A 27,495-nucleotide genomic window follows, 5' to 3' on the forward strand; every position below is an offset into this window, starting at 1 on the left:
GGAATTCAGATACAGATGGACAAAGAAAGAGTTTATTACACACATCAAAGAAAGCACATATGTCCCATTTTAGAAACCTATGGTTTAAAGAATGCCAAAGTGTCAAATATACTATTAACAATAAGTGTAGTATATGATAGTCTTAAGAATCATAAAATATTGCAAGATAAAAATTTGTAGAGTTTAATTGGAAGCTTGTTATATAGAGCTACAGCCACACGACCAGACATAAAGGCTAGTGTTGCAATACTCGCCAAGAAATTAAATAATCCAACGTAAACAGACTGGATAGAAGCAAAGAGGATGGCAAGACCTTAAATAAACAGCAGATTATAAACTTAAATTCGGAAGTAACAAACAAAAAGAAAAAGGATTAGTAGGTTATGCAGACGCAAATTGGGCAGAATCTAAAGATAGAAAATCAAACACTGAATACTTGTTTAAGTATTATGGAAGCACAAGCAGTTGGGCTTGCAGAAGGCAATCTTGTGTAGCACTATTATTTGCTGACGCGGAATACATCACGCTGCTGAGTGTGGATGTCAAGAAATGTTATGGCTGACAAAATTATTAAAGGACTTTTAAGAAAACGTAAAACTACCGGTGAAGATATATGGAGATAATCAAAGCTGCATTAAGTTGGCTAACAACCAAAAATTTAGTAAAACATTGAAGCATAGTGTCACAAAACGCCATTTTGTGAAGGATCTAAATGAAGGTGACCTAATTTTGTTTGAATACTGTACGAGTGAAGATATGTTGCAGATATGCTTACGAAGACGATACAACATGTGAGGCTACGCAAACTACCAAAGAAAAGCGGACTAGAGGCATTTTCTAGCGATAAGGATGATGTCATTGAGGAGTTTAAATTAAGAGCTAAAAGTTACAATAGCGCCATCTAACTGCGACCCATGACACTCGACATTCTGTAAGTCACTGACTTACAGACACAGTCTTTGTAACAATCGTTCTTTACCTATTGTACAAAATAAAGTTTATATCTTAATTTTAATTCTAATATACAGTTACTTCTTGCCCCGAAGTTTCTATCAACAATTATTTTAATACAAAACTTAAATATTTAAATATTTATATTTTCTCGATTTTTTTCTTTAGTCTAATTCCATTTTTTTATTTTTTATTTTTTTTTCTTATTAAAAACTATTATTTTATCCGGATATATTAGGTGTACAAGTATGAAATGCGGATTCCCCCCTTCCAAAAAAAACGTTAAATTCGGAAGGATAATAAAAAGTAATTTATTCAAAGTATGCTCCATTGCTAGTTCACATTTTTTTCATTTTTTGGGTAATTCGATACTATACCAGTAAAAATCTGTTTTGCCGCGAACCATTCATTGACCCATTTTTTTACATTTTTGTACGAACCAAAGCGCTGCTCAGCAAGTGCGTGACCCATCGATGCAAACAAGTGGTAATCGGAAGAAGCCAAGTCTGGTGAGTAAGCCGCATGGGCTAGCACTTCCCAGTTTCCAACGTGTCGCGAACTGGTTTTGCCGTATGTAATGGAGCATTGTCATGGAGAAAAATAATCTTGTGTTGCCTTTTTTGATATTTTGGTCGTTTTTTAAGTAGCGAACGGTTCAAATCAATCAATTGTTGGTAGCGCTTGGTAATAACCATTTTACCAGCCTTTAACAGTTTATAATAGACCACACCTTTCTGGTCCCACCAAACACAGAGCATCGTCTTCCTGTAAAAACGATTTGGTTGATGATGCGTTTGGGTCTACTCATGATTTTTTGCGCTTGGGATTTTCAAAATATATCCATTTTTCATCCCCAGTAATGATACGATGCAAAAACGACTTTTTTTTGTATTGTTCAAACAAAATTTTACAAGTGTTTTTGCACTTCTCCATCTGCTTCTCGTTTAACTCATGTGGTATCCATCTGTCGACCTTCTGAATTTTTTCCATCTCTCGTAGGCGATTGGAAACAGCTTGTTGACTAACGCTTAATTGCTTTGCGAGTTATTTTTGTGTTTGTGAATTGTTTTCGTTCAACAATATTTGCAATTCTACATCTTTGTATCTTTTTGGTAGTTTTCCTTGTTTGCAACATTTAATTACTATTTTTGAAACGCCGAAACCATTGTTTACACGTATCTTGCGATGTTCACCATAAGCTTCTCGAAGTAATCGGTATGATTCAGCAATAGTTTTCTTTAGATGAAAATAAAAATTTAACACTGTCCGCAAATGTTTTTTATTTGGCACAAATTTTGACATATTAAACACAACAAAACAATACTATGCAAATACTTTTTCAATTTATTATTTGTGCGCGTTGACTCTTGTTGATGGCACAACAAAATGGCATATACGTCAAATCTTTATACTACACACTGCATTGGTGTACGATTTGTTGTCTCAAATACGCATTTCATATTTGTACACCTGATTATTTTACTTTCCTGTTTACCAAAAAGCACTTAAACGTACCCACCATATTGTGTATTGCCTCTCTATTTTTTGCTATCAACACTATATCGTCCACATATGCCAACTCCCGTATTCTAATTTTTATTATTACGCCTATTATTCCTCTATTTCTTAATAACTCCTCTAATTCCACCGTGTACAAGTTAAACAAAAGTGGACTCATTGCACATCTTTGTCTAATGCCCTTTTTTGTTGAAAAACTTTCCGTGACTTCTTGGCTTTGTTTACCACTATCTGCATTTTTTTTCTTTTCACTGCATATATTTTCTTATTTCTTTTTATCAGCTTCTCGTTTATACTTATTTTTTTTATCACACTCTACCTCAGCACTTTATCTACTTTGTCGAAGACCGTCTTTAAATCCGCAAATAGTATATATATTTTTCCGTTTTTTCCTCTATTTCCTGTCAAGCAGGTTCATGAAGTATTTCTTTCATTCAATTTTTCCTATCTTGGTATCCATTGTTATTTTCCTATCTCCCTTTTGATTTATACATTTCGACACGTCTGCTTCGTTTTTAATCTTTCTCAATTCCTTTTTTTTCTCTTCTCTTTTTGTTTATTTTTTAGCAGTTCATTTTGATTTCTTTTTTTAAATATATATTTTTTCTTATCTTTCCTTTCCTTCAACTCCTGTACATTCTCTTCACCTTTTTCTTCTTTTTGGTGTAGCTGCTGTCCTACCAGTCTTTTTGTCTTAGCTGTTTTCCTTCTTTTCTCTTTTTTTTCTTATTATTGCTCTATGTACAATTTTTTTTTCTTTTCCTATTTTTTCTTTAATGTGTTTGTTTTTTCTTCAAGTTCTTTTATATTGCATAGTTTTTCCGTCCTTTTTGCGTACATCTCTTTCGCTTTGTTGTCCCATAAAATTGTTTCTATTTCCTTTTTCCCTTTTTTCTTTTGTTCTTTTTCTGGATCTCTTTCCTTTTTTTCTTCCCCGGTGAACTCCAACGACAAGTGATCCGAGTCCACTTTTTCTCCTACTTTAAACTTATAAATTTTTTTTCTTATATCTATGTTTACCATTACATAATCTATGACCGTAGATTTTCTTACACCTACGTATGTGAACTCGCCTTTCCAGTTTCTCTCCATTGTCCTATTTAAAATACACCAGTTTTTTTTCTGTTATCCACTCTACTATTTTTCTACCTTTGTTTCTTTTTACTTTATTCTTACTATACTTCTCCCCCTCTCCTATATTTTTTTATGCTAGTTCAATTCTTACATTAAAATCTCCTGTTATTATATTTCTTTCCTCTTTTTCTCTTATAAACTTCTCTAACTTTTTAAACCCCTTTTTTCCTTGTGTTCTGTAAACTTAAACAATTCTCTGTTTCTCATTCTCTTAAACTATCTCTGTAATTATTATCTTTTTTTTTATTATTGTTATTTTATTTCTCCTACCTTCCCCCTTTTTTCTTTTGTCTACTATAAATTCTTCTCTCGTCTCTCCTTTTATTTTCTTTTGTTCTTAGCAAAGCTACAAATTCATTCATGCAATTCTGATAATCTTTTTTTTATGCATTTTTATCCCCTCTCTTCCACTCACGTTTTACACATATTACTTCAAACTCTCTCACATATTTCCAAAATTCTTTATCTGTATTTTCTTTACTCGTTACATTGAAATAGATTCTTTTTCTTATATCCTTTGTCTATTGCTTCTCTCTCCTCGCGTTTACCCCCCCTATTTTTTGATTTATTTGAAATTCTTTTTTCTTCCCTCTGTTACTTTCTTCTCTTTCCTCTCTCCTTTCCTTCTCTCTTTCTCTCTCTCTCTCTTTATCTTTTTCCACGGCCTCCATATGTCCCTTGTTTTCACTCGACCAGATCTTATTTTTACTTGTATTCCTTTCTCTTCTGTTTTTTTTCCCATCCTTTTATCTTCTTCTGAATTCTTCTCTGCTCTCAGCTCATACTATTCTCTAAAAATATCTTTTTATCCCTTTAACTTTGACTTTATTATTATTTTCTTTTTTTTCTCGTTGTCCAGTTTTGCAATAATTACAGGTTTGCATAATCTACAACTCGTTATCTTACACTCTACTCTTACTTTTTCTTTGATCAGATCTTACACTCATTTCCTACTTCTTAACCCGCCATTTTCTAATGCCTTGGGCAGATTTATATCTTTTATAATAATATTGCATTTTTTATCCTAACTATGTCTCTCTGCTGTCCATTTTCTAAATTAGTCTATCTCTTTTTCATTTAATCCGTTACACTTAAATGCTATACTTGCTTTGCTATCCGTGCCTGCTCCTTAAGCTCCACGCGATCTTCCTGATCTCTTTCTAACTTCTTGCTTGTCATATCTTTCTTCATTCCTTTTTTTTAGTTTTTTTTTTATTTTTCCTACCTTTTTCTCCAACTTGCCTATTTTTTTCTTGCATTCTTTAACTATAACCTTTGTAACGACCCCGCTTTGCGCACGGATGGTGATCGGCCGGAAACGAGGGCGCGAAGGGTCGCAGAAGGAACTAGACTCGGATTTTAGTTGGAGTATAAATAATTGTTTATTGTAATAAATGAGAACTGAATTTGAAATGTGAACATGTATGGATAACACGCGTTGGTGAGACGATAGATATGAGAATAATAACAAGACGGGTATACGCGATGACAGAGACAGACGCGGATACACAATAGAAAACGGACGGACGATATTTACAAAATGGCGAGATGGGTTTCGCCGAATCTTGCGTGGTTTTTCCGCGAATCGACAGGTGCAGAATTCCTTGAGAGACACGGGTTGCGGAATGTCCGGCTTGGTCGGACGAACAATAGCTTGTTGGTGCAGCGCAGCGCTGGGCGCGGTGGGATTGCGGCGCGGTACACGGATCCGGCGTTTGATTCGTGCGGCTTGTTGCGAGGCGGTTAATATCGCAGATGTAATTGCCGTGTGATACTACCCCACGCTAAATGCGCTTAGTGATGGCACGGAACTCCGTACCTCCTTACGCATGGTAGTGCCGAGCGCGGTCTAGCAGATGCCTACTGTCAAGTGACTTGATAGGGTCCAAGCTCTCTTGAGCCCGTTGTAGCGGCGAGGATGGCGTAACGGATTGGTGTTAGAGCGATGGAGAGCCAAGTATCTTGGCGAAGACCAAGGCGCTTTATTTTAAATCTCTACCTGGGTGTCTTCCTTGCGGCAAGCCGGTCGGAAGTAAAGAGAAGCCACGTCTCTTCGAGATGCGGTCTTTTATACCCGAGAGTCGAGAGGAGGGAATGTGCGGAAAGCGGTCAAGAACGATACAGTGGCAATATCCCTCGCAACTCGATCTCAGATATCTCGAGACGGACCGCGCGTGCGCGGCGGCTCACAGTGATTCAGAAAACTAAAATTCTTAGACATTAGGTAAAAGAAAAGAAGTGTCGAATATTAACTTATAAATCAAAATATTTAGTACATATATTTCTCTCTTTTTAATGTTATATGGCATCTAATTAAATAGAAAAACAGTTGCAATCATTTAATTTCAAGCATTTTTAAGTCTTCTTAAATTGAATAAAATGTGAAATGACGTTCAACACAAATTTATTATTACAAATGGATTTTTTTTTACTAAATTTTATACCATTTGCTTCGTTTTATTAAGTACAATATTTTTCCAAATTACGAATTGAAACTAATCACTTTTAGACATATTATTAACTTTTCTACCTTTTATTAAAAATACGTTTAAAAATTTTATTTTTAATTGTGATTTTTAAAAGAACGCCAATAGTGCCAAAAAAATGAACATTGGAGATTAAAGTATACGTTTTGAACAACATAAATCTATGGACATTAGCTGCCCTTAGGCGCTTTTTTTTCAAAAAAAAAAAAAAAAAACGTTTTTCAAGTTGTAATCTTGATGAGGTTTTCACTAGTGAATTTTGCACTTTATTAAGACCAGATACTGATTTATCCTTGAATATAAATCATTTTCTTAAAATACGTCACAATTGACCCCGAAAGTACTTATATATCAAATTTCAAGCACATCTGAAAACTTTTTAACAAATTATTTCGCCATACTCGATTCGCCATTTTGTTTTTTAAAAATTTACATTAAATTTGAAATCAGCTACCTTAAAAACATTTTTACACAAAATTTTATATGTATTGATAAAGTTTTATATAGTTTTTAATTTAATGTTAAAAAATTTAGACTTTCTAAATCACTATGCGGCGGACGGCGACGGAGCGAGATTGCATACGCACGGAGATATTCGATACACGGATACGTTCGAATGCTTGCTCGTTTGTAGCTAGTAATTTATTTGGCGCTGTGCGCCGATTTTTGTCATTCGGCGGATGTTCGACTGGACAGCTTGAAAAGTGGACGGTCCGGGTGGGGGGAGGGGGGGAGCAATTTATTATACCTTAAATTTTTCCATCTCCTTGTACAATTTTCTATTGCCCTTCAAGATTTTCAATTCTTCTATTACGTTCAGTTGAGTAGAGATATTTGTGATACTTATCGTAGCGATAAACGGGATTTGAAAAAGGCACAGAAGAGGCGCAACAGTTTGAGCTCGTGCACGCGCGTTAGGCGCATGGCACAAATGGAATGCTTAAAAAAACAGGGATATAGATTAGTAGGACGATTGGTGTCTAACAACTAACACTCGAGATTTCTACACTTCCTGTGCTTTAGGGCAATGTATCTGAACGCTTTACCCCTGAGATCAGACCTTGTGCTTAATCTATTGAGAGCGAGGGAGTTATGGATTAAATGGGGGTCATAGGATTTTAACTACATTGAAAGGTTGCAATTAATGACATTTTACACAAACTGTTTTATTAAATAGAGATATATTTTAAATCAAAGAAGACTTCTTACAAATTGTTATAAAAAGGATACTAATAATAATAGAGAGAAATAGGGAGAAATTACTAGTCTTAATTGCTACAGTTGGTGACGAATTTTTACAAAGTTTTTTATTTCAGAAATAACATTACTAATTTAGTTAATCAACTAATAATAATCAACTAATAACAATTGATATTAATAATTTGGTTGCAACGATTGATAAGAACAGAAATAATTTCTTACATATATTATATTTTATGAAATAACTGAAGTAAATTCTTACATATATTTTATGAAATAACTGAAGTAAATTCTTACATATATTTTATTTTGAAAATGGTAACTTTAAATCTTGGTTGGTAATTATTTATAACGCTTAAATAACTCCGCATGGTTAAATAATGAATAAAAAAGTGTGGCAGGAAACCTTTCGATGTAAATTCATAAGATGTTATTTAACCACGCGCTTGACTCAACGGAGTCCGGATAGATAATAATCTTAAATTAATATTATAGTCTATATCGCGGTTTGAACGCAAACAACCCTTGACGCGTGAACAAGCGGAAACTATGTGTGATGGTGTGTATTTGGGTGGGGGTGTTGTACCAGTTTCTCGATCCTCGCCGTGGAAATATTTTGTAAAATTTATTGACAGGGACTAAAAAGGGTAAATGACGGCCGGGGGAGGAAAAAGAGAATGTCTGCATTTGGTGGGAAATTTGTAACTACATATCGTAATTGTTCTAAATCAACAATAGAGTCAGGCTTGATACAAAACTGGCGAAAGAGGGGCAGAAGCTATGGGATACGTAAAAAGTTCTGGAATCGATAGCCCGATTCCATGAGGGTGAGCATAAAGGTTGGATGAGAGGATCACCTTGAAATCGTGAGAAATAGGAGGAGGGGGAAAGAAAGCGGGTTTTTTTTAGGTTTTGGGGAATACGTTTTCTCGCACTCTCGGGGAGGTACTAAGGAATAAGGGGAGGAGGCTTGTGGAGAAAACTTTTTGCACTCTTGTGGAGGTGCCAAAGAATGGAATGAAGAAGAGGGAACAGAATATTCTTTGCACTTTTGTAGAGGTGCCGAAGAATGGAATGAAGAAGAGGGAACAGAATATTCTTTGCACTCTCATGGAAGTGCCGAAGAATAGACTGAAGAAGTGGATGCGAGATATTCTTTGCATTTTTGTAGAGGTGCTGGAGAATTAGAGAACGGGATTTCCTCTACGCTTGGCGTAGGGGAGGGGGAACTCGAGTGAGAAACATCGATCTGTGGAGGAGTTAAGTGGCAGAGGTGATTGTAATACTCTTCAGCAATAACCGAATTAGCCAGAGAGTACGGGGGTGAGTTCTCTGGGTTAAGTTTTTGATGGGGGACCGGGAAATAAGAAATGCTTGAAACCGATTCAGGGGGGGGGGTGGAGTCGCGGGTTACTTTATAAGAAAATACCGAGTAATTTGAGGTTGCTGAGGAACCAGGTTGAGGTACCTGAGGGACCTCAATGAAGCCTTCGAGGAGCTTCTTGGGAACAGGAGGTGGAAGGGGTTGGTGAGGAACCGGCTCAGCTCCAAGTTGGCTGCAGCCTATTTTCCGAAGAAACTCGTTGTAGGCTTTGTCGAGGAGGCGACGCGCTCTCCTGGTTTTTTCCTTTCGGAGACGTTTTGTGCCCCGGTGAGTTTGTTTCCGGCGTGGGTTATTGTTTTGCACTGAGAGTTAATTTGAATAAATAAATAACAAAAATAAAAACAAAGATGTGGGAATGGGGGAAAGAAAACAAATTTATTAGCGACTTACTACTTGTGGTCTTCGCTTCTAGGTTGTGTTATGAGTGAATACCTCCCAGGCTTTGCCAATCTGTTAGTCAAATTTGCAGTGGAAGCAGGGGTGTCATACGGAGTCGGGTCGTTGCACACACTTGTGAGAATTAACAGTTAGTGATTGCGAACTGACTCGATCAGAGAGACTTTAATTTGATGAAACAGGAAAACTGTCCTGTGCGAACTGGTCAGAAAAACTTAGAGTTTGACATTCTATGAGCGCGCGTTTACTAGTCGATTGTCTATGTTTGAAACCGGCAGTCCGAGCGTCGCAGACTTGAACAAGATTTTGCCACGGACTGCGCGACGGATAGGACTGAAGTGAAGTTTTTGATCCGGAGTTATTCCTTTTATACTCAGTTTTGCTTGTAAATTGGGGACCGTGTGCACAATTTTTCCTATCGAGGCTCTCACGTGTTCCTTGAATTTTGGTTTCTGGAGTGCGATTATCTCTATTGTTTGTCAATGGTACTTGTTTTCATTCTGCCGAAAGTCACTACTCCGGGAAGTGATCTCGTAAATTTAGTTAATGTTCATGAGACTAATGCATGCAACTCATTGACGGACCTTAGAAGGTCGCTACTTGGTAACTTTTTAGCATGTCTATTATGCCAAATATTATAACTTAAGATAATTGTGGCCATATGGAATTCGGCTTCTGGGCCTTTCATATTTCCGGCGTCCACCGACGCGGCCCACTCGCGTCCGGTGCTAGAAACCGCCGTGCTCTCTAGAGGACTCATAATTTAATTTTAATATTTGTTGGGTTAACGGAAGTGACCGGCGAACCTCGGAGACAATCTTTACGTTTAATTACGATGCCACGTGCACTGATTTTTATGTTTACTGAGTGCACAAGTGGTCTCTAATCCTTTCTAGTAGAGCTTGCACGTGTTTGGTGCCAAGCAACTACGTTAAGTGGGGGGGTCCTGTTCCGTTTTACTTGTCGGTTAAAGTAGGCGACTTGATCTGTAGAAGATTATTGTTTAACATTTCTTTTTTGTTTATATAAACATTTTAACAGCCGTGTCGCTTAATCGGTTATTTGGTCTCTCAGATTTTTCTTATGCCGTTTTTGAAAGTTTATAGCGCACTCGGTGCTACCGTGCAGTGGGAAACTTGAATTGAATTTTCTCTGGAGAGGGGATGAATTTTTGTTGTTCAACATGTTTTCCGTGCATCGCTCTTGAAGGAAAAGAATTGTTACTCCGCAGGACGTAACACTTTTATCATAACCTTTATTAAGGTCTTACGTTTTCTTTTTTCTTTTTCTTTTGATAGCCTAAACGTTACTCTCTTTCTTCCTTCTTTATTTTTGTGGTTAATTTAAGTTGTTTTTCTATCTTTTCACACCTTAATCCGCTTTTTTTCTACAAATTCTTACCGCATGCCTTCTCTAATTTTCCCTTTTTTTTACCACGTTGCTTTTTTAACCTTTAAACACACCGATCCTGTAAAATACGGAAACACATTTTTGGGTCTGGGAGACTTTTTCAACTTTGAGAAGCTATAATTTTGATTACAATCAATATTTTTCTACGATTTTTTTTAAACAAAACTTCAAAATCTTAGGAGTGTGACTGCATAATCGGCATTGCCGACAAATAATTTATTGTGAAGTTATAAATCAAAACCATTAAGCAAGAATAAGAAATTGGTCAAAAATCTACTTCTCCTTCAAAAAATCATATCTTTGCAACAACAAACGTTTAAAGACTTTCAAATACGGCGTTTTAAAGCTAAAGAGTCACTTTCAAAATAAAATTTGGCAAAGTCATTCCTTTTAAAAAAGATAATTATGTAACATGGAGAATATGAGGTATTTTTGGGCATCTAAAAATCCACTTAAAAAAAAAATCATCTTTGCAACAAAAAACTTTAAAGAACTTTACAATACGGCGTTTTAAAGCTAAAGATTCATACTTAAAAAAAAAATTATATTATTGTCATTTCTATTAAAAAATGTACTTATGTAACAAGGCGAATATGAGGAATTTTTGATTAAATCGTCTAAAATTGAAAATTGATGTGTTTCATGATATATTTCGGAAAAACTCTTTTTTCTACAACATTTTATAGTATTCTAACTTTAGACAAAGTATATGGGAGTGATATCTGCAAATCGACTTGTTCAAACGTATTTTGCCCAGTTTTTTTATGTAAAATACTCACAAAAAAAGTTTTACTTACACACTATGTGGGTCGCATTGTCCCTAACAAAACTTTGCTGCCGTGCCATTCGAATCCTAGACCCCTGGTTGACCAAAAAAGTTGATCAACCATATCAATCGAAAGAGGAGATTTCAAACTTTTTTTACGTCTTGGTTTGAACCTCTTATCTCATTCCGTCTTCATATAGCAAGTGTTCGAAAGTTCATATGGGGTCTCTCAGACCCACTTACGTGTTTAAGGGTTAAATAACGCCTCCTTGTATGCTTAGCTTAGTTTTCGCTAATTTGTTCTTTATCGTACACTAGCTCGCTACACGCATCCACACTCTTTCACTCTGTCTAACCAAGTCCAACAGGATTGTACTGTACATTTCAAGTTTATGTTTACATAAATTTTTTTACGTTCACACAAATCTTTTTCTTGTGGACAATTACAAGCAATGTTTTTTTTACAAAAGATTTGCATAACTTTTGTAAACTTGAAAATTAATTTTCTGCGTGAAAACAATTCTAATGGTAAATTGATGCAATCAATTTTTAATTACATTTTATATATTAATATTTAATTTTTATTTTTATTTTTATTTTTTTTTCAGGAAACTCAACAATACTCGATGAATTTGAACAAGGAATACCAACAAGATGGATTAAATTTGAACATAAATGTGGGAGGTGACGATGTTACGAATCATTATAGTGAAATAGATAAGATTAGCCCATCTGGATCGAACTGGTCTACTTGGCCAGAGGATCTACGAAATACTTCTACCGCACAGACATATGTTAATGTTTCCAACAATAGATCCACATCATTGTTTTCTGTTCCTACTTCGTCTTCTCCGCCTCCTCCTCCTTCTCTCGGTCCAAACGTGAGCCCGCCGAAACTTAAGTCCAATTGTGAGTTTATACAGAGCATGAACGATTTATCCTTGAACGCTATTCCCGATCATCAAGAGGTTGCTGCTGTTGTGAAGAAGCTGGATCCAGTCTTTTTGGCCGAGTTGGAGAAGCATTTGGGTGAAAAGGAGGCGACCAAGAACACGAATGCCAGCAACGAAAAACATCAGCAATCGGAAATTGTTTCTGCGAATTATCTGCATTACTCGTCATTGCAGAAACTGCAACAGAATTCGATGTTTATTCAACAGTTTTCAACGACGGAGGACGCTGTCAAGCCTGTATCGATTATTCCGGCATTGAAGCCTCCACCGCAGGGAAAACCGAAATCGCCAATAGCAACAATGGATCGTCGAACAAACACTTCATCGATATCATTGGACAACATGCAGAACTCTTGGAAACCGAAAAGTACAAATATTAAAAAACCGGGGTTCCAGAATGACCAAAGCGTATCGAAATTGACCACTGAGACTATAGTGAGCCAAATTTGGCAACAAACGCAAGCTCTGTCTCAGCAGCCGGTTTGCCTTGCCAATTTGGCTTCTAACCAAATATTGATGCCCGTTTCAGTGACTCAAGCAAGCGTTAATCGGTTTCAAGAGAGCGCTAGCAATAATGCTTCCGATAGTAGTGTAAGTGATCAAAATCAGTGTGGCTCCTGCGATATTATCAAAGCGACTACTTGTTTACAAACACAAACTTGTTCATTGAATCAGAATTATTCTCAAAACACGTTGGCTAATCACGATAATATCAATTTGCTCGAAGGAACCTCTGATAACATTACCGATGGTAACGCGACTGAAACTCAACACGGATCTTGCAACGTTGCCAAGGCTATGTTCAACCAAACACAAGTATGCTCGTCGAATAATCAGAGTTATCTTCAGAATTCATTGGGCATTGATCAAGATGTTTTCAATTTGCAACAGGTTGCTATTAATAAAGTTGCCTCTAATGCCAAAAAATATTCTCAATGCGATGATACTAGTATTCCTAAAGCAAGTCAAATACAGGCTTGTTCGTTAACCAACGGGAGCCAGAATCATTTTCACAATATTGGTTTTAATTCACTTCAAGCGACCGCCGATCATATCTCTGATAAAAACATGAGCGATTTCTCCCAGCACGGGCATTGCAATATCTCTAAGGCTGCTTCTAATCAAACACAGATTTATTCGTCCAGTCAGAATTATGCACCGAGTGTGGCACCGGTTTTTCGTCCAAGCAACTTTGCATCGCCTCAAACTTGTTTTCAAAGCGCAACCATGTTGTTCAGCACAAGTAATACTTACGGAATTACTCATATACAGAACGATTTGCAGCAATCACCACATTTGAAGCCTACTACACTCTTATCTGAACAAGTGTACGCCGAATTGCGCCAAACGGTACGTAATTTTTGTAATTATTGGGAATCGGAAAATAATCTTTTTATAAATAATGTAAGTAGTATGTAGTTTTTTTAATATATTGTACAGGGTGTATCTCAAGAAGCGCCTAATGATTATATAACATTATTTTATGTTAAAAACTGAGTCGTAAAGTTCTAAACCATTTTTTTCTAATGCTTAACAAAGCAGTAATTATTAAGTAAGACTAATTCAATCAACGCCTTTAGACAGGCGTAAGTTGCGTGCTTGGTAATGTGTGTGAGCGCTTGCCATTATGTTGTTATGCCTCTGCAACTTTGCACTGCTGATAATATGCAATATTTTTACACATTGTAATGATGCAAAACAATTTTTTGCATTAAGAATTGTATATTTTTTTGTCAGAAAATTTTAATAAGAGAGAACTCTCATTACATTGCATAAGGTTACACATATTTGCATAAATGATTTACAGTTTTTTTCGCTTACGAATTATTCAAAATTGTTCTTTATAAATTTGAAATTTTGTACGTTCTTTTACATAGACATATTATTTTGCTTGTTGATATTTTTTAATTAAATTATATTTTAAATTATATTTTCACTAATACTCTCATAAAATTTGTTTACTATGTATTGTAATTAATTATTAGATGACTTTATTACGTAAAAATTTATTTCTTAAACAGAAGTTATACAGAAAAATATAAGAATATAAAAAAAGCGTTTAATAAAATAGAAAATATGATAAACTTTTTTGTTATCAACATATGAAGATTTCTATATTATGTTAAAGTGTTTCTTAACAATCCATTTCTTTACAAATTTTTACGTTAACACTTAAATCTCGAAAACTAATCATTTAATGAATATTTTTGCGAGTGGTTTTGTTTAGTCACTTTAAAATAATAAATTTTTAAAAGAATTTATTATAATTACATACTTAAATAAACTCAAAATACAAGAAAAATGTAAAATGATAAAAAATAGAGAAAAATTTTTTTCTTTACAAAAACAGTTAGGTTTTTTTCTTAATATTGAACAGAATTTTATGTCGAATTATTTAATTTTTGCTAAAAGCATAAAAGATATTTTATCTAATGTAAAACTTTTGAAAAAAGATAATCTAAAATGAGTTATTATTCTTATTAATGATGTAATGCTACACCCTTCAAAACGTTTTAAACGGCAGAAAGTTTGGTGCGCCACTTTAATTTTTCCACCGAGACAAAAAGGTTAACGACCGAAGACGGCCGTTAGTAATGACCGATTTGTGCACGCTGCAAGTCCGCGCACACGCGCAATACCGGGTAGGAACTAGAAAGATTCCTTGCACCAACCTGGTACTATAAAGTTGGTCTCCCATTGTTTAAGAGATTGATTTTTTTAGAGTTTTGTAGAGATTTTTGATAGTTTTCTAGAGTTTTAGATAGTTTTGAGAAATTGTTCTGTACATTTAAGACAAAAATACAATTTAAAATATGGGGGGGGGGGGGGCTAATCTCACGCAGCCCCTCACTTTCGAAAAAAAATATTTTTTTACTAGAGTTCTAAGTAGATTTCACGTAGTTTTAGAGTTCTTGATACATTTTGTAAATAGTTCTGCTCAAGAAAGTAAAAAAATTTGCAGTTGAATACTCAAAAGAGACATAAAAAAATAGTCTTGATGTTTGCAATGTATGTACACGTAGTGCCACGGAATTCAGACCGTTGCTCGTTCAGACAGCGACGCGTCACCTTTCTTACCGCACACCGCGCCTATAAGCTAAGCGCAATGGCGCGGCGTTACCAGTTTAAACGTTTTATTTTACAACTCAGTAATTATAACGAATATCGCAAAATAGTATAAGACTTTCTTGATTTTTTTTATTTTTTCTATGTCCCCTATAGCGGGAAAATACGCAATACTGGGACACTCTCTGTGTGTGTGTGTGTGTGTGTGTGTGTGTCGTGCGTGCGTGCGTGCGTGCGTGCGTGCGTGCGTGCGTGCGTGCGTGCGTGCGTGCGTGCGTGCGTGCGTGCGTGCGTGCGTGCGTGCGTGCGTGCGTGCGTGCGTGCGTGCGTGCGTGCGTGCGTGCGTGCGTGCGTGCGTGCGTGCGTGCGTGCGTGCGTGCGTGCGTGCGTGCGTGCGTGCGTGCGTGCGTGCGTGCGTGCGTGCGTGCGTGCGTGCGTGCGTGCGTGCGTGCGTGCGTGCGTGCGTGCGTGCGTGCGTGCGTGCGTGCGTGCGTGCGTGCGTGCGTGCGTGCGTGCGTGCGTGCGTGCGTGCGTGCGTGCGTGCGTGCGTGCGTGCGTGCGTGCGTGCGTGCGTGCGTGCGTGCGTGCGTGCGTGCGTGCGTGCGTGCGTGCGTGCGTGCGTGCGTGCGTGCGTGCGTGCGTGCGTGCGTGCGTGCGTGCGTGCGTGCGTGCGTGCGTGCGTGCGTGCGTGCGTGCGTGCGTGCGTGCGTGCGTGCGTGCGTGCGTGCGTGCGTGCGTGCGTGCGTGTGCGTGTGCGTGCGTGCGTGCGTGCGTGCGTGCGTGCGTGCGTGCGTGCGTGCGTGCGTGCGTGCGTGCGCGTGCGCGTGCGCGCGCGTGTGTGTGTATTTTATGTTTTTATGCGATAGAATAATTCTCATTGTCAAACAGTTGATCGCAAGAGTGCCCTGCGTACGCGACCGCGTCGGACGGTGAGTTGCGCCACCTCTGTTTACGATGTCTACATGGCCCGTGATTCGCTAACTTTATCTTTTTAAAATTCAAAAAGTAAGCGTCGGAAAAAATCATCTTAGAATTTATCTAAGAACACGTCTTTACAAGGATACATGGATCGTTCTGAATCACCCTGTATATACATTTGTGTATACATATATAATACACATAATTTTTCTACATACGTAATATTTATGTTTATTTCTCTAATTTTTTATTAAGGTTAAATTTGAATTAAAAATTTTTAATTAAAATGTATTAATATATCTCTTTTTGCTGAATTTTTGTTTTATTTTTGTAATTACATTTGATGACAGCTTGTGTTCGATATTTGTTGCAATTTTTCCGTCAATAACTGATTAATCAAATCGTGTTTTGTATTTGCCGCGTTTTTCCTGTCATATAATGATAACACGCTATGCTCGATTTTTGCTGCAGTTTTGCCGTCATCAGCTGATAAAGCTAATTATGTTACTTGCCGCGATTTTCCCGTCATGTTATGATGACGTTTCTGTTTTCTTTATGTCAATAAGTTTTGCTGCATTTCATTTAACATGTTATGACGCAGTGCCTGCTTGGATTTTGACTGTTTTTCTGCTAATATTAGCTAAAACAGCAAATCATGCTTGGCTTCTGCCTGAGTTTTGCCAACATAATATGAATCATAAATTGGCAATACGTCTGATTTGGCTATCAAGGTTATTATCGAGGTTTTAACTTTAACATGCATTCTGTTCCATTTTAATTTGATTTTTTGTTCTTGAGATACAACTAAAATAAGGGACACTGATCATGTATGCTTGGTATTAATATCATGTCTAATATTATTTTCTTCAATGAGTGCGAATAACCATTTCCGAAGTAGTTTTTACTGTTAAATACAAATCCGTTAACTAAATTTTGCTATTACATCACAATTAATCAGTTCACTAGTAAGAAATCGTGGATAAGTAAAAAAAAATACTACATCCGGTAATGAACACCATGTGATATGATAGCTACATTTAGTTAATAAATTTGTGTTTACCAGTAAAAAATACTTTGGAAATGATTATTTGTATTCATTGCATGAAAATAAGATAACTATGCAGAAAAGGTTACACATTATTGATTTCATTAACCTTGGTATATGTTATAGATGTGAGGGTGACCAACTTTTTCTTATAAAATAATTAGTCACGTATTTGAGTTACACTTACATAAAGCTTATTTTCGAAATTTTATAGAAACTGGTACTGAATATTAATATCAAGCGTATGCGATCATTGTTCTTTATTTTAGCTGTATTTCGAAAATAAAGTAGGACAAAGCGAAGTAGGACAAAATGCATGTTAAAGCTAAAAATTATTATTTTGCATGACATTGACGAAATTTGGAATAAAATTTGATGCTGATGCTATAACGTTCAAAAAATCTTAGAAATCGTTTTTTTTTTATTTTATTAACGTCATTTTTCTCAAAATTGTGATTATCCCATTTTAACTGCTGGATTTGTTTTCAACAACCAAAAATCTATTGAAAAATATTTTGTTTATTTAGGTCTCAAAAAGAATCTATTTTTGTATAATGGTAATTAAATGTAATTTATTGATACGCCCAAATGCACACACACGCACGCACGCACGCACGCATGCAGAGCTAATAAAATCGTAATATAAGCGAGCGCTTGTGGCATCGAAAATGTATAATAAAAATGAAAATGCTCTCTAAAAGACGATGATAATGACGACGTATCTTAATAAAAAGTTTATATTTTGGACTGTATATCGTGATATCTTTATTTGTAGGGCACGAAAGAAAAATAAAAATACTTTTGCTATAATTCAAATCCAAATTATTGATTGAGTTTTCTCAGAACTTGATCGATTCAGCTCTTATTGACAATGAGATCCAATAATCTTGAGTGTTTGCAAATTGCTGATTTGCGTAAAGACACATGGACGATTTTGCGCTGCGCGTTTACTTAGTTTGAGACATTGACCATATTTTTTAATAGTACATACGGAGATAACACATTCTCTAAATTATCGGTTTAAATATGAGAAATATGAAAGATGAAATATTATAATATAAAAAACTATGATGTTAATGCATAATGACGCCTATCAAAAAAGGGTATTACGAAAAAGTCTGTTTTTATTGTATTCAGGAAAATAAAATAATTATTATTTCTTTTAATTTTTGAGACGATTAATCTAATGCAGATAGTTAAAATTGTCACATGACAATTTTAACTATCTGCAGGAGCACATAAAAATTTGAGTTTAAATTAAGGTAATGCATGGGCATTTATTCGCAATTATTCGCGAAACTAGTCGCTATACTATACGTATTGACGGACATATTGTGATATCATTTTTTGATATTAGAAGTATAGAATAACGTAACTAAAAATGCTATATTAACAAAAATATTAAACGCAACGGTCGTTAGTTTACACAAACATATTTGAGACAGATTATCGTGCAAAACTATCTGTTACACGTGATAATTTTTGTTAAGCAAATATAATATTTTGATAAGATATTCTATATTTTTAATATCAAAAATATTATGTTAAAAATATGATGGTCACACTGTGTTCATCAATATATATAACGTAGTGGTCCGCAAGTGATTGCGACGCCACGCATTTCCTTGATTAAAACTCAATTGTTTTATGTGCTTTTATCATGTGATGTAATTTTAATCAGCACTATCGGATTGCTCGTCTCAAAAACTAAAAAATTATAATAATAGTCTTTATTAAGTACAAATGGTTTACAAGCTTGATAGTGAATGCATGTATTAAGTAGTAGTAAGACATATAGGCACCGAATACACAGAATAAGCGAGGCAGTAATAAGAGTGTTGACTGAAGTTTCACTCAAATATAACTGATAGAAATAAGATTGTGCGAGCATATTATTTTTATATACTGTAACAGATATAAGAAATAATGAATATTACATTAGTAAGGTTAATAAAGACATTCAATACAAACAAAATACAGAAAAAGAGAAAAAACAAGAACTAAAATAAATAAAATTCAAGAACAAGACACAAAGCAAGAAATTTAATTGTAATGCGATGCAACATGTTGGGTGAGCTCTAAGCAAAACACAGAAAACTAAGACAGCAGGTGTATATCAGAAGGAAAAGTATTGAAAAATTTTACAATGGTATACGAGATGGTACTCTGAAATTTCGATGTTTTATGTATCAAATGCAAGTAGATGTTGATGAATATTTGAATGTCAATTGAAATGTATGTCTGTTAAGTTGAATTAAATGCAAGGTTATTGTAGCAAAGAACATTGAAAACAGTGCAGCGTAGGTGAATAATAAAACGTTGATAAATAGTTAACCATCCGAAACACTGAAAAGAAGAAGTAATGTGCTTAGAATTTATAGAAATGGAAGGGAAATAGCGTATCTTAGCAATAAGTGGAGAGTGTAAGCAACATCTGAGAGACAGAAGATATATTTCTTTTGAGAGAACCACGAATTTGATTGGGAGAACGTGGAAATTTTAGACAAAGAGTCATCTTATGTTAAAAGATCTGTATCCGAGATGTTACACATTAAAAAACAATTGCATGGACTTAACAAACAAAGTGATATCGAATTTATCTCGGAAGCGTATCTTTCTATTCTTGATTGTATTTTTCCTTCTTAATTTTGTCATCCTTCTTCCTTCTATTCCTTTTGTTTGGTCCGCCGAGGCTATCTTGTTTGGTCTTCATTATTTGTATCTAAATTTTCCAAGATGTAACATCTTATCTTGCAAGGTTAAGATACGAGTTTTGGAGCTTAGAGGTATTTTTGTGTGTAATTCTTAGTCTTTATTATATTTATTTTATTGAGGTTCTGCGCATGTCCCGGAAGACGCAGCAAGTCTAGAAATCGCGTTCGTATTAAACAATAGTAAGCTATAGCCAGTGGATAAGAGAAAGGACGAGAGCGGAAAAGTAGAAAAGAGTAGCAAAGAAGGTGAAGAGTGAGATATAAAGGGGTGAAAGATAAACAGGAGGAAAGATAGCAGAAGGGAAAGAAAACTCATAGGGCGAATGAGGTTAGGAGAGAAAGCGGTACATGGAGAAGACGAGAAAGGCTGGTGCTGCCGCCTGTAATACAACAGAAAAAGCAGATAGAAAAGGGATAGAAACAGCGGAAGGGCCGGACAGGGAGGATTGGAAGGCGGTCGAGAGAATGAGAAGGGAGAGAAGGACAGAACGAGAAGTAAGCAGGAGAGACAGGCCAAGCAACGTGGAAAGGCTGCAGAGGGATAGAGTGGGAAGCGTAGGGTCGATTCTCGACTTCTACGGCAGAAAAAGAGAACGCGCGACAGAGGAAGAAGAAGAAGAAGACGAAGAGAGAAAGCGGCGCAACAGCGCAGCAGATCTACCGAACCTGACGACGGAAGAGAGACAGAGGGAAAGTCGGAGCGGAGAAGAGGATAAGGAGGGAGTTTTGATAATGGACATAGAAAAGCTGAAAAGCATGGTTGATATCAAAGACATGTTAATATATATTGCAGAAAGTATGAATAGTTTGAAGTCGGGAAATGAGGAGTTAGCAGGAAAGATGAATAAAGAAAGCAGCGAATTAAGAGAGGAAGTGAAACAGTTAAGGCAAGAAATAGGAGCAGAGAGAAAGATGGATAGGGATAGACTCGAAAATTTGGAAAACAGGTTAGAAGCATGGGAAAAGAAATTAGACGAGGCAAAAAATAAGAAGAGATTGGAAAAAATAGAGAAAAGGTTAGAGGACCTAACAGGACGGAGTGGCACAGAAGAAAACACAGTGTGTAAAAACGTGATCAAGAAGATGGAAGACCTAATGGAGAAAAAAGATAGAGAAGACAGAAGAGAGAATATAGTAATAAAAGGTTTGGCATCTAGAGAATACGGACAGAGGTTGAGAGTAGAAGTAGAGAAATTTATAGAAGAGAAAATAAAAGTTAAAGCAGAAGTGAAACACGCGTGGAAAATAGGAAAAGAAAACATAATAGGAAAGATAGGCAGTTTTGAACAAAAAATAAATATAATGAAAAATAAAAATAAGCTCGGAAACACGGACATCTACGTTGGAAATGACAGAACGTTTAAGGAGAGGGAAGTACAGAGGAAAATAGTAGCAATAGCAAAAGCAGAAAAAGATAAAAACAAGGAAATAGAGATAAAAATAAGTCATTGGAAACTAAGAATAAACGGAGTATGGTATAAATGAAACGCAGATAAGAGCGGATTGGAAGAACAAGTTTTTCGCAAACAGAACATAGGCAAATAGAGAACCTCAAGAATGGCGGGATGAACAAACGGACAGACAAGAAGTGGAAAAAGTCAAAAAAGAAAAAAACATTTAGAGGTCACAGAAAGTTGAAAATAATTTTCTGGAACGTAGCTGGAAGAAGCAATAAAAGCGAAGAGTTCTCGGAATACTTAGGAAATTTTGACATTATAAATTTAACGGAAACATGGATAGAAGACAAAAAATGGAAGAGAATAGGTAGGATGCTACTAAAAGATTACAGATGGGAAATGCAGAGCGCAACGAAGGATAAAGTAAAGGGTAGGAGTGCAGAGGGAATGCTGGTAGGTCAGGAAAACAATAGCAATCAAAGATATAGAAAAGGGGAAAAGATGACGATGTACTTGATGAGTACAGAGATCGAAGTAAACGAAGAGGCGTGGAAAATAATATCCATATATAACAGAGTGGGCAAGAAAGACCAACTGGAAGCAATGGAAGAAGAAATTGAAAGAAGGGGATGGAAAAGGCTCATAATAGGAGGAGACTTTAATGCCAGAATTGCAGAAAAAGGAACAATAACGTGGAATGAAGAAGAAGGAAAGGAAGAAGAAGAGGAAAGGAAATCCAAAGATAAAGTGATGAACAAACAAGGAAGAGATCTCTTAGAAAAGGTGAAAGAGCTAGGTCTAGGAATTATGAACGGAATCAAGCACGGTGATGAAGAAGGAGAGCTAACATTCGTGGGTCAGCGTGGCGCTTTGGTGATTGACTATGCGGTCTGCAACGCGGAAGCTTGAGAAGAAATAGAAAGCTTGAAAGTAGCAGATAGAGCTGAGTTGGATCACAGGCCCTTAGAGCTGACCTTAGGAGTCCAATTGAAATGGAAAGAAGAAAAAAAGGAGAAAGAGAAAGAAATAGAAGACTGGACAGAAGAAGGATGCAGGAAGTATAGAGACAGGCTGAAGGACAGGAAGTAAGAAGCAACAGGAGCGATAGAGGAATGGGAGGAGCTAACGGAAGAAATAACGAAAGTGATACAGAAAAAAAAGATCAGGAAGAGAAGTCTGGTACCAGGTAGGAGAGCATGGTGGGACAAGCAATGCAGAGAAAATAAAACTGCACTAAACAAATTATTAAAAGAATGGCTAAAGGGTAAGATAGAAAGGAAAGTATACAATAAGGCAAAGCAAGAACATAAAAAACTATGCAAAAAACAAATGGAAATCAAGGACAGAAATGAAGTACTCAAATATATAAAAAAGCAAAGATAACAAAGAGAAAGATCAGACGACGAAATAAAGGAGGAAGAGTGGATTGGACACTTCATGAAACTCTTGGACGGAGAAGAAAGTCTGGAAGAACGAAGAGAAACACAGGAAAAAGGAAGTGTAGAAAAATCCAAGAGAGAAGGAGGAATCAAGATAAGTGAAGAGGAAATAGAAAAGGCTATTAAAAGATTCAAAAAAAACGAAAGCGGCAGGGGAAGACAACATAAGAAATGAGGCCTGGATTTATACGGATGGAAAGTTGAAAGAAAAATTAAGGGAAGTTTTGCAAAAGATTTGTGATGAGAGGAAAATACCTAAGGGATGGAGAGAGGAATGGATTTTCCCAATACACAAGAAAGATGATAGAACAAAAGCAGAAAACTATAAAGGAATTACATTTATGGACACAGGATACAAGATACTAACCATGATAATAGAAGAAAAGCTGAGGAAAGAAACGGAGAGACTGAAGATATTACCAGAAACGCAAGCGGGTTTCAGAAGGGGAAGAAGCGGCACGGATAACATTTACATATTGAAAATAGCAACGGAAAGGACAATAAATGAAAAGAAGGGCAAGCTATTCGCTTTTTTTGCAGACTTGAAGGCCGCTTTTGATAAGGTCAATAGAAAGAAATTATAGCAAAAAATGAGTGAGTACGGTATAGAGGAAAAGTTAATAGAATTGATAGAAGTAATATACGAGGAAACACCTTGTAGGATAAAAATAGGAGACAAATGTACCAGAAAGTTCTGGATCAAGAAAGGCCTGAGGCAGGGATGTCCACTCAGTCCGCTTTTGTTTCTAATTTTAATAACGGATAGAAAGTTTTCCGAAGAAAAAAGCAAACGGAGGAGTCAACTTAGGCAGGAAGAGGATTTTCACGCTGGCGTACGCGGATGACTTGGCAGTTTTGGCCACAGGAGAGGGAGAAATCAAGAAAATGCTAAAAAGCCTGGAGAAATACTTTGATGAAAAAGAGATGTGCCTGAACGTAGAAAAATCAAAGATGATGGTTTTCAGCAGAAGAGATACCAGAAAATTAGGGAGACAATGGAAATGGAAAGGAGAAGAAATTGAAGAAGTAAGCGAATTTAAATATTTAGGATTTATGTTTATGAGAAACAAAAGAGAAGAAGCGCACATCAGAAATGTAATCAAGAAAGCGGCAGCAATAATGGCACAAGTGTGGGGAATTGGAGAAAGAAAATTCGGTGGCGACTGGGAGAGAAGGATGATGATGTTCAATGTTTTGGTTAAAAGCATATTATTGTACGGAGTAGAAATATTGGGATGGGAGGAAAGGAAAACAGTCGAGGCTTTACAAGAAAAGTATATAAGATGGATAACCGGACTAGAAAAGTGTACATCAGGATACATAGTAAGAGAAGAGACGAGAGTGGACTTGATAAGTGTTGAAGCAGGCTACAGAGTACCAGGTGAAATACCAGGAAAAAATAAAAAATAGTACAGATAATGAAATCCTGAAAGAATGTAAAAGAGAGATAAAAAAAAAAGAATGGGAACACACAAGATCGGAAAAGGCAATGGAGAGAATGCTAAGAGAAGGAGGAATGGGAGAGAGAAGCCCTGGAAGACAAAGGACAAGACTCAATAGGTATTTGGAGAAACGTTTTTTAACAGAGGAAGGAAGAAGAAAGAAGAAAGATGATAGAGGAGTCCAAATCAGCAAGAGATTATAAAAAATGGAAAATGGAAGCAAGACCAAAGTACCTAGAACAGAAAGGGAAGATGGAGAATCTAAAAATGATAGCTAGGTTTAGGTGCTGCAACGAATGGAGAAGAGAAAGATACTAGGAGGAGGAAGGCGAGGTAATATGCAGAGTATGCAAGAAAAAGAAGGAGACATGGTACCACATCAAGGAGGAATGCGTATCAAAAACGTCGTTAACAGAAGAAGATATAATGATTGGAACGAAGGAAGGACTTGAATGGATGAGAAGAGTGTGCAAACTGAGAAAGGCTACGGAGAGAAGAACGGATGGAGACATGGAAGAGGATTAGGAAGAAAAGAGAGGAAGGGGAGAAATGATTGACCTTTTATAGCATTCTGTGCGCTGTAATAAATTTATGTTATTTTTTAGTTCTTGAATCTTTAGTTACATGCAACAGAACCATGTATCCCGGGAAGGGAATCATTATTGATAATAATAAAAAACAAAATATCTATTTTATTAATTTTGTATCGTTTTTTTTTATATTTTTACAACTCATGACTTGTATAGCCCTTATTTATTTTATTTTTATTTTTTTTATCTTTTTAAATTATTTATTTTGTACTGTTGTCGATTACAATTTTATTAGTTATTATTTTAATATTACTTTTTATTTTATTTTAATTTATTGGTTAGCAATCAAGTCATACCGATTTTCCGAAACTCTTGTCTTTATACACGTTCCGTGAGGTTGTTTAATATGTTAAGACATTGGAAGAAGATGTACACTAGGTTCCACCGATGCTTTAACACATGAATTTGTACGCGTGTCAAGGCATATCGATATAGTAAATTTGGCGTGTTCCGACTCAAGATATTTTTACATTTCATGCCTGTCATCTGACGATTATATTCAATTAAATTATTAACAACAATTTACCCTTTTTTGATTTTAGTTAAATTTTTCTTACATTAAAGTATATAATCAATTTTTAAGTCGAAATTAAATGTAATTGGTTTACTTTACTTAAAAAAATTAATAAATATTGATAATAATGTAAATGTTATATTAAATGTTATATTAAATGTTATATATTAAATGTTATATTAAATTTTAAAATATATATGTATTTTATATAATTTTTAAATGCAATTTAAATGTTATTTAATTTAACTAATACTCTGTAGATGCTTAAATTTTTCAATCGATAGATTTTTCTATAAATTTAAGATAAAGACATTAAACTATTTTTCAATTTTTATTCTTTAATGACATAAGGTTTTCAATTCATAGATATGAAATTAGATCTGAACCTTGATAATATTACTCTTAGATATTAATAAAAATATTTTTTACATTTATTTTTTATGCAAATTTTGATTATAAAGAATGAAAATAACATTTAAACATTTTTTTTGCCCTGATTTCGTTAATGGACCACCTTAATAAAATTACATGTGAAACTCTGTTCCCAACTTCTACAAAAAATATTTTTTCAGATTTTTTTTAAAAAGTAGGCCACAATGAAATAAATTAAAATAATAACATTTTTTGTTAATTTTTATCGCAAAATGAGCGGGTAAATTATTTCTGTCAGCTCTTTAACGTTTTATTTGTCTACAAAATTCATATTGAAATATTTTGCTGATCACAAGTTGAAAGTTAATGATAGCTAAATTTTTTTTCAATTTTTATAATTCCATAACATTTTTATTTCATAAATATGAAATAAATGCTTATGTTGTGTAATTATAAAAATTAAAAAGTTATTTAGTTATCGCTAACTTCCAACTTGTGATCAGCAAAACATTACAATATGGAATATAGACAAATAAAACGTTAAAGAGCTGATAGAAACGATTTATCTGCTCATTTTTTGAAGAAAATTAATAAGAAAAAAATGTTATTTTAATTTTTTTTTATTGTAGCGCACCTTTTGAAAAAATCTAATAAAAATATATTTTGTAGAAGTTGGGAACAAAGACAACACATGTAGTTTTTTCAAGGTAGTAAATCAACGAAATCACGGTAGAAAAAACGTTTAAAAGTTATTTTCATTTTTTAAAAATCGAAATTTGCATTGAAAGCAAATGTAAAAAATATTTTTATTAATGTCTAAGAGTAATATTATTAAGGTCCAAGTCTAATTTCATATTTATGAATTGAAAACCTTATGTCATGGAATCATAAAAATTGAAAAATAGTTTAACGTTTTTATTTTAAATTTATAGAAAAATCTATTGATTGAAAAATTCAAGCATTTACAGAGTATTAGGTAAATTAAATAACATTTAAATTGCATTTAAAAATCATATAAAATACATATATATTTTAAAATTTAATATAACATTTATATTATTATCGATATTTATTAATTTTCTTAAAGTAAATCAATTACATTTAATTTCGACTTAAAAATTGATTATATACTTTAATGTAAGAAAAATTTAACTAAAACTAAAAAGAGGTAAATTGTTGTTAATAATTTAATTGAGTATAATCGTCAGATCGACAGGCATGAAATGTAAAAATATCTTGAGTCGGAACACGCCGAATTTACTATATCGATATGCCTTGACACGCGTACAAGTTCATGTGTTAAGGCATCGGTGGAACCTAGTGTACATACATCGCGGTATTTTACAGTTTTCATTTGTTTGGTAACTTGATTTAATTTTGACTTTTATTTGTTTATTTCGATACGTTCATATTGTAATTAGCGATTGTTATGTTTGTTTTATAGACTGTTAAAGGGCCTCGCACATGAAATGCATAACAGAGCATAAGCGTAGCATATGGCCTCTGGACCAATGGGAATTTTATGTAAATCAATATGGCTTTATATTGGATGCTCATTGGTCCATCGATTTTATGTTGTGCTTATGTTATGTTATACATTTCATGTATGAGGCCCTTAAATCTGTTCTGAAGAAGACCATCATTAAAGGTCGAAACGTTTGTTTTATCGTGGATTTATGCTGGATTTATTTATTGGCGTTTGATATCCTGCGTAGCTCTTGACCTCATTATTTCTTATTTTTAAGATGTATTTCTATCTTGCAGTCTTTTTTTCTTTCTGCGCATGTACTAAAAAAAACG

General features: G+C 35.1%; 1 protein-coding gene across 4 annotated transcripts in view; it reads left to right on the plus strand.

Moving 5' to 3' along the window:
- The window catches only part of LOC105199766, a 116,877-nt gene that overhangs the window by 47,663 nt on the left and 41,719 nt on the right, over positions 1-27,495 (plus strand). For all 4 annotated transcript variants that reach the window (XR_003269380.2, XR_005575758.1, XM_026140284.2 and 1 more), the window contains exon 3: positions 11,854-13,548. Coding sequence is in view for 2 of the 4 variants with exons in the window: in XM_026140284.2 (XP_025996069.2) it covers positions 11,854-13,548 (1,695 nt within the window). In the remaining 2 variants the exon portion in view is untranslated. The remainder of the gene's footprint in view (positions 1-11,853; positions 13,549-27,495) is intronic.

Source organism: Solenopsis invicta, chromosome 10, assembly GCF_016802725.1.
Source record: "Solenopsis invicta isolate M01_SB chromosome 10, UNIL_Sinv_3.0, whole genome shotgun sequence".
Classification (NCBI taxonomy): Eukaryota; Metazoa; Arthropoda; class Insecta; order Hymenoptera; family Formicidae; genus Solenopsis; species Solenopsis invicta.